Source organism: Hyalella azteca, unplaced genomic scaffold, assembly GCF_000764305.2.
Source record: "Hyalella azteca isolate HAZT.00-mixed unplaced genomic scaffold, Hazt_2.0.2 contig5545, whole genome shotgun sequence".
In the NCBI taxonomy this organism is placed as follows: domain Eukaryota; kingdom Metazoa; phylum Arthropoda; class Malacostraca; order Amphipoda; family Hyalellidae; genus Hyalella; species Hyalella azteca.
Window position 1 is genome coordinate 20,941 of NW_025935731.1, and position 8,474 is coordinate 29,414.

Genomic DNA, 8,474 nt, shown 5'->3' on the forward strand with positions numbered 1-8,474 from the left:
AAGTGTTCACATGTTTATTATATTATATTTACATATTTATTTATTTATCTGATAAAAGATGAAAGGGTCGAGAAAATTTTGCCTTCAATGCTGCTTACTTGCTGATCCAAGCAGCAGTTCAGTTAATCAACGTTCAGTCGTGTTCTGGATTCATAGTTCAATTGGATTGAATAAAAATCAACGCGTTACAATTTGATGCTCCAGCTAGAAAATTTTTTAAATTGCAAGAACTATTTAAAAAGCCATGAAAATGGTTGCTAATGATAGGATTTACAGGCTCCCCTGTAGCCACTCTCAGTCGCGACTACAACGACTGGTCTAAACGGGAAGTCAAGGTCCTTTAAGGTTATGTGGAGGAATGTTATTAGTCGTCGGTAACTAGTCTTGCAAATACAGTAGTATTATACAATTAATAGTTATTAATATTGATTTGAACGAAAATCATGCACAGCCTTCATCAAACTTAGCGCTAAATGAGCTCCATAGATATTTGTGATCACAAAACAGAGATGAGAATTTCATCACAGATACACCACTAAAATAGGATTTGAATTGCAACTCCTAGATTTTGTCCACGGGCGAACTCTGATTTAATTCTGGTTGAAGCTTCTTAATTTATCCCTGAATTCATAAATTTTTGCCCGTATTTTTTTTTGTGGTTATTGTATACCAAATTATATATCATTATGATAAATGGATGAACTTTAACGAAAAATGAATCATAAATCGAATGTTATTTTCGTTAAAAGTTAATACTGTAGTCAATGGTTCTTGCACCCAATCTTGGATCAAATAAATTCTCGACATGTTCAGGGCAGCAGTTAATTGTCCTTTTATACACAACATGTTGGGACAAAATTGGAAGAACTCCACCCTTGACGTCAAGCCAAGAGATAATTTAATTTATTGTTATCGACATATCGTGTACATACGGCTATTCTCTATAATATGGAGGAAAAAATCTGGAAGAACATTTAAATCCAGGCTTTCCTCCATGAACAACCAGGAAAATTGAGCTCTTATTCTCAGTGTACACGATGCCGAGGTGAGCGAAGTGGGTGGGCGCTGCGAATTAAACTGAAAGTCCTGCCAAAAGTCATGGTTCCACTGAACAAGTTAGTGTTCAGCAGGTAACACCAACAATTAAAGGGATGACTTCTGCAGATTAGATTAATAATGGTACACATGCAAGGTTAACTCCTGTACTGTATTTTTTATGTGGGAAATAATAATGCTTGTCGATTATGAATTCCTGTATGTATCATTCCTGGGTTAATAAAAATAACGTTAAGCAACTTATTATCAGACAGGATAATAAGTTGCAAATAAAACAAGGCAAATTTTTAATCAACAATGTATTCCAAATATGAGATCGCCTCCGTTGCGAATTAGTTTACAACTTTTATGCGATAAAAACACAAGCTATAGGTAATAATCGATAGTTTTTAAAAGCTATTATAGGCCCGATTATCTAGCCATTAAGGTTTTAATGTAAAAATTCATGTAAATTCATGAATTTAAATTTGGGCCTATCAGTTGGTTCTCATTTTATTCTCGAAGTTTTTAATTAATGATGGAGCTGGCCTCCGAAAAGTTTTCACGTTTCAAATCAAATTTTAGTAAATTTGCTTAGCATTTTCTTCACCTAAGATTTCTTGAATAATCGTGCTTAAATAAACCAAAATAATAAATCAAATTCCCTGACTCTTATAAAAAACGAATAAAATAAAATATCTATTTAAGTGAGATCAATTTACAAGGATTGCAGCTCATTTTCAACATCAGTGAGTGGGAAGGAACATTAAGAAAATACTGGCATAACTTTCTAAAACTTTCTGAAGCGCCAGCCGATAAATTTTCTAGCGAGTTAACAATATTTAACATTGAGGGAGAATGGGAATAAAAATTATTAATGCTATAGTTATAGACGTTCCGTCGCCTTAATGAACTTTGTTTAATTCGTTAGTGTTAACTTGGTTTGCAATTGATCGCAAACTAATGCATATTAAATTTAATGAAAAGCTTTGCAACTCGGAATAATATTAATAATTTCTGTGCATTTGTGCTGGAAACGTGTCTTTTCTGCGTATTTAATGAAATATCACATTACAAGGTTCAAGGGCTGAATTAATACCGTGTATAAATTTGTTCTTCCTGCAGGTTGCGGAGAGTGTGTAGCCTAAAACGACTTCAGTCCGTCGTCGCAACTCTAATTTTGTTCACTGTTTTGAGCCAAATTCCTAACGAAAACGAACTAAAAAGCAGGAAAATTAGATATGATGATTCCATTGAAAGCAATACCGGCATTGAAAATCATCATTCGAATGCATTTTCAAGAGGGTAAGTCCAAGTCTTAAGGAAACAATAGGAGATTATTCAATTGTTTATTGTTTTACCTGAAAAATTTCAGTAAATTATGTCGAGTGTAACAAATAAATCCACTGCGATACGTAATAAGTGTTTCTCTGCTTACAAACAGGCCTCAAATTTTGTACTAGAACTCTGGCATCAAGAGATGAGTAGGAACGCACACGATTTATTGTGATGCAAACGAACGCGATTCATCATGATGCCATTTTAATCATACTAGTAACTTACTTGTTCACTAATTTTATTTCAAATAATTTGTTTATGTTCTAGCCCTATTTTTAAGTCGAATTTATCAGCAATAATTGTAGACATGAAATGCTGGTGCAGGAACTTGTCGTGGCTAGTATCACCTGAGGACTTTTTTGGACGTCTGGAGGGCGGCCACGGCCGAACTCCCTGCCGTAAGCTGAAGAGCATGGGAGGCCAACCGTGCAATAGGTGGGTCATAGTGATGCATGTGCAATGGGTGTGTCATAGTGATGCATGTGCAATAGGTGGGTCATTGTGATGCATATACAATGGGTGTGTCATAGTGATAGACGAAAATAAATAAAACGAAAAACAAAGAGTGATCACTCAAAATAATAAATAGCAATTAAGAAGGAATGGCTTTATACACTCCTAACGGAGCAATATTAATGTGATGTTTACACCACGAAGTCTTACAGCCTACCTTACTACTTACAAATTCATACCCAACAATAGTTATGAAAAAAAGAAACAGAATCTAAAGAATGTGGAAATTTCTAGCAGGGTGTGTCATAGTGATGCATATGCAATGGGTTGTTAGGCTTAGAACAAAACGGCAAACAAAATTGAACTTTTATTTCAAAGACGACTGGTCCAAATCTTGAGAATCAGGCGCATTCTCAGAATATTGATGATAGAACAAAGTCCCACAAATTAACGCTTGGTAGCGGTTTCGTTACAGGTTATCGACGTTATACCGACGAATAAACCCGGCCCAACATATCTGCATAAGCAAAAAATACCTTTTAAATTTTACAATTCTGCATTACAGCAAGATTATTTCGATGTCGCATTAAGTTTCAATAAATACATTCACAGAAGCCAATTTAACACACCATGACAAACTGAAGGCTCTGTATATCGTAAACTGCATGTGTCGCTTTAGAAAAGTCCTCAAAAATCTAAGGTTGTTTCCCACCAGATCCGCAGTTATTCTATCGAATAAAAGAAATAAATAACTGTAAGATAATTGGTACTAATCAAAAATTACAAATTCATACCCAACAATAGTTATGAAAAAAAGAAACAGAATCTAAAGAATGTGGAAATTTCTAGCAGGGTGTGTCATAGTGATGCATATGATGATATGCAACAGGTATGCCATTGTGATGCTGGTTAACTACTAAATGTACGTGCGGTGAGTTATGCACCAGGTGAAACTGTGGTGCAGCGATAAAGATTCACGAAGGCTCGTAAAACGAACATTACGTTCTGGAAAAACGCGTAACCCACGCAAGTCATCCCAAAACCATTATTTCTTTAACGGTATTGCAAAATTTCTTTAAGGGTAATTATTTTATCAATAACCATAGTTTTTATTTAGCTAGACTAATATTTCTTTTTTAGAAGCATGTTTAGTTATCATACGACGAGTAATTATTTGTTGAAGAAACTTAGATCTCGTACGTTAAAACGTAAAAAAAATTAATTTTTTAACTTAGAAGAACCCTTCCTCTGCAGAGTTGTCGACGGGCACAAGCAGCTCTGTCTGGACACCGACGTTCACATCAATCCCCGCAATTGCACGGTCTACTCGTTCGGAGTTTCCACGGAGATCACCTTTGATCGAGCTGTGAGAAATTAGTCTTCATTTAGTAATTATTGTCCTTAACAAGTGATCAATTTTGGTTAGCACAACGCTAATCAATTAAACTATAGCCTGACAAAACCTGGAAGACTTAATATTAGAATGTCTTTAAGATATGCAATTTGAATTTTAATCATAATATACGTTGAAGCCAAGCTGCACTGTTGCCTGCTACATTCTCTTTCCACATAACAGGGGTAAAAAATTATGTTTACCTTCTTCAATTCAAGAATTCGAGTACAATTTAACCTATTCAAATATCTTTCAACAATCACAATTTGTACCCAACAACTTACAACAACGTGATTTCAACTTAAAAATAGCATTTAGAAACTTCCTACCTCATACTACAGAAAAATAAAAGAGAAAACAACGCTGATCTTCCGGACACACAATCAAGACACAATCAAAGTCATGTCTTCATCTAAGATTTGACCCTACTCGCCTCGAGTGCAAGCATTTCAGGTTATCAAGTTTAGAAATATATTTTTTTCAGTTTTCATTTATTCTCCGGGAGATGCGAGTTTTGCAAGGAATAAATTCATTGTTTTCTATAAAAATCTATTAGCAAATGCAAAGTTGAAGACTCTATAGAAAACGTCCCGAACAAATATTAGAATCTAACTTATTTTACTCAACTTTAACACGGTGCTCTACACACTAAACGGAAGCGTCGACTGCGGAGACACAAATGGCGCACCGATGCAATGGCCACTCATTTCCACGGTTTCTTCCCATGCAAATAAGTTTATGCAACTTGATGAAAGTCAGAATTCTGTTTAGAATTATCAAGTTCATCTGAAACATTTTTGAATAGAGACAAAAAATAGCCGTGTTAAGGAATATCTCGCATGAAAAGCTTGTGAAGTCCTTCAAACGTTTTTTTATAGATTTTTTCGAAGTAAACCTGTTAACGTAATTAAGGTTGAAAAATATTCGCAAGGCTGACTTCTATCCAGTTGCTTATTGAATCAAAAATTAAAATTTTTTGATGCGGGAAGTTCATTTTTTATCATTAAATTAAATAATCTATTTAATAATTTTTCAAATTTATTGCAACACTAATATTAAAAATTAATGGACTTATATGTGAATTATACAGTATAGCAATGTCCATGACAAAGCAATGGAAAATTACAATGAATTTATCCGTCTCCCAGTAATTGTGTCGCTTCCTGGTTTCTTGTTTCATTAAACACTAGTACGCTTTATTATTTTATATGGATGGATGAAAATATTTAACTGATATTGCACCTTGACTTGAAATATTTGTTATTTCAATTATTTCTAATGTAAATTGACTATACAGGACTTTTGCATGCCTTTCAGTATATCAAAATTTAATGCACATAATTTTCACGTTAACTGAATTTGCTTTAATGAGTTTTAAGAATGGTTTCAAATTATGAACCTCATTTAATTACAGAATAATTGATTGCAGATGGCGAAGTACGGCTGTGAAGTCCACATGATGGATCCTACCCTGCCTCCTGGCGTGTACAAAAACCTAGGACCCAAGATGAAGTTTCACCCTGTAGGACTATATTCAAAATCCAAGGTAAATCCCGTCACTTAATGAGGAAATATTTTGCTCGGATTTGATGCTTCTACAGGCACTTTGCATTCGGGCTCAGCTAATTCAACTGAATTTCACACATATTCAATTACTTTACCTTTATATTAGTTACAAGTTCAAATCTAAAAGTTAATGTTTTTCCATCTTCTTTTCATTACAAGGATCAGCTAAAGAACACACACCTGCATATACGTGTTTTGTATACACGGAGAACCTGTGCCAAAAAAAGGTTAAGACGAAAGAGTTAAGACGAAAGTTAAGACGAAGATTTTTGGGAAAACGTCACTAGTTATTTTTTAAACGAAATGATTGAGTTCATCATGCAGTAATGGCTCTAATCAGATCTGTTGCTTTAATTTATCGGTAAATTATGCAGTGTCTTAACACGTCACTATTTAATCATTGTTTAATCATTACACAGATTGTAGCAATGAACTTAACACAATATGCGGACTGGCAAGGAATGATAAACTCCACATTGATGACATACAGTGAAGTACAACAACTATTGGGCCACCACGCACCAGTGGACTATTTAAAGGTAAGACAAAATTGAAGTTTTTCAGAGATATAACATAGACTAAGGCTATTATATGTTTACATATTATTAGTGTACATAAATGCTGACGGTAATTAGGCATTAAAAATGTTTTAAATCATCTAATAATCACTGAAAATTGATTAAATAATTGATTTATTGTTAATATTCATCAGATGGACATAGAGAACTCAGAGTGGGTGGTATTGCCTCACATGATGGCGAGAAATCAACTGGCCGGAATCAAGCAAATCGCAGTTGAAATTCACATTGATAGCTCTAAATTTAGCAAGCCCGAGGTAAGTTTTTTTTTTATTGAAGATGATAAAATTTTTATAAAAACGGCCCTTCTCTTTTACATTCGTGAATTCAGAATTGGAGCTAATGGCCGTGGTCGTACTTGTACGATCCTTATTAAGAAGGAATTTATTTCTCAGTAACCAAAAAAAGAACATTTTCTAAGCCGAAAATGAATTAATAAAAAAAATTGCAGGCCCACAATTACGAAAACTTGTAAAAGAGCCAGTGGTGGGTTGTAAAAATTATTTGGTGACTTTCAAGCAAATTAAGTTGTCAGAGCTCTCATAGAAATACCATACATTTTTTTGTCCACAAACTGGCCGGGTCTAATTTATAGTTGGGTATTTCATACGAAAAATCATTGTAAAACTTTGGAAAAATTATTATTCAGCTTTAAATATAATCAGAGATGCGCAATACGTTAACGTAACTCGAAGCAGCTCGCATAATTTCTGCAGTTTTTTGATCAAAAACTGTGAAAATTTCGCAGTCCTCGCCTCAGCCTGTGTAAAAATTAAAATCTTTCACGTTCGCATTTTGCTTTGGTTCCATAGTAACGTATCATGCAACCTGTTATCGAAAACAGCATTTACGAAAAAATCTTTAACTAATTCCTAGGTTCAAAATGTATTATGTAATTCCTATGTCTTATGAAATTCCTATGTTTAACGTTGTAGTTTAAAACAGTCTTTAATTCAGAAAAATGAATGGGCAAATGTCTAAATAATGAAACACTCTCTTACGAGCATAGTTTATCACTGTTAGAAAAAAACGGTGAAAAAAACAGTCCCACTGGCGTTCTAGTGGCCGGTCGCCCCGTGAAAATAAGCTGTTTCGCCATTTTTATCAGATGTATTACGGATTTCTAGTGTTAAATTGGAATAAAAGCGGCGCCACGGTGTTTCTTTTCACGTGCCGACCGGCCACTGAAACGCCGGTAATACCATTAGCGGTAATTTTTCTAACAGTGTAGACGTAATACTCATTTGCTGCACCAAACCGGGCCAGGATGAACAAGACAGCGCCAAAAATGCATCATTCTTTAGTAAATATCTCACTCAAAATCTGTATGCTCGACTTTATCTGACAATAGCTATTAATAAGCTGAAGTAATTTACATTAATAATTAAAATAACTACGCAACTAATTGAACTAATTACAGAGGGATTGAGTTACAGAATTAATTGATGATAAGATGATATGACAGGTAACCGAGTATCTGCGAGGGCGCTGGAGCATTCTGGAAGGCCTGGAAGAGCACGGCTTCCGAGCGGCGCACTACGAGCCGACGCGGTCGCTGGAGTCCGAATACAAGATACCAGGCACCAACAGGACGATCTTCACGTGTGGAGAACTGTTCCTAGTGAACAAACATCATAAGGATTCAAATTATCATAATTTATGATAAGAAATTAGTCGTCGTTCATTTCATTAATAATTAATCTTTTAACCCCATGAGACAAAGTTGATATTCACCGGATCTTCTTTTTTTTTGGTGAATATTTTGGTAATTTCTGGAATTTTTTGTTAATATTTGGTAATTTTGGGATTTTTCGTAATTAGAAAGAGTTTGGTCATAATTTTTACAGAGGGTGCTTATGTAGGAATTTAAACACTTACAACATTAATGCAGCATTTATATGTCCACCTGACCTAGCGACTCTTAACAGCGCAACTCTTTCTTTGCGAGTAATTTTGTATGTTAGTCTGGAGATGGTGGTCCTTTACGCGGAAAATGATTGACACGGGATTTTAAAACCATTATTTATTGGTAATAAATATTTATTTTATTTATTAACATTAGAACCAATAAATATGCCTCACAATTGCTCAAGAGATTGAGTCATGTTCGA

General features: G+C 34.6%; 1 protein-coding gene across 2 annotated transcripts; it reads left to right on the top strand.

Annotated features, from left to right (window-relative positions):
* Positions 1-1,059: 1,059 nt before the first annotated feature.
* LOC108671422 (probable methyltransferase-like protein 24) lies at positions 1,060-8,133 on the top strand. 2 transcript variants are annotated; one of them, XM_018158969.2, is made up of 8 exons: positions 1,060-1,130; positions 2,161-2,340; positions 2,698-2,808; positions 4,081-4,192; positions 5,649-5,765; positions 6,205-6,324; positions 6,498-6,620; positions 7,829-8,133. In XM_018158969.2, the coding sequence occupies exons 1-8, from the start codon at positions 1,099-1,101 to the stop codon at positions 8,024-8,026; spliced, it is 993 nt and encodes a 330-aa protein (XP_018014458.1). In that variant the 5' UTR covers positions 1,060-1,098; the 3' UTR covers positions 8,027-8,133. The 2 variants fall into 2 exon arrangements, with proteins under 2 accessions (XP_018014458.1, XP_018014459.1); XM_018158970.2 differs by having other exon boundaries at positions 1,084-1,115.
* The last annotated feature ends 341 nt before the right edge of the window (positions 8,134-8,474 follow it).

Excerpts from the sequence above, each read along its gene's own strand:
- LOC108671422 (XM_018158969.2), top strand. The coding sequence starts at position 1,099 with ATGGTTCCACTGAACAAGTTAGTGTTCAGCAG. Across the intron at positions 2,341-2,697 it reads TCGAATGCATTTTCAAGAGG|GAACTTGTCGTGGCTAGTAT; the intron begins GTAAGTCCAAGT and ends ATGCTGGTGCAG. Across the intron at positions 2,809-4,080 it reads GGAGGCCAACCGTGCAATAG|AGTTGTCGACGGGCACAAGC; the intron begins GTGGGTCATAGT and ends CTTCCTCTGCAG.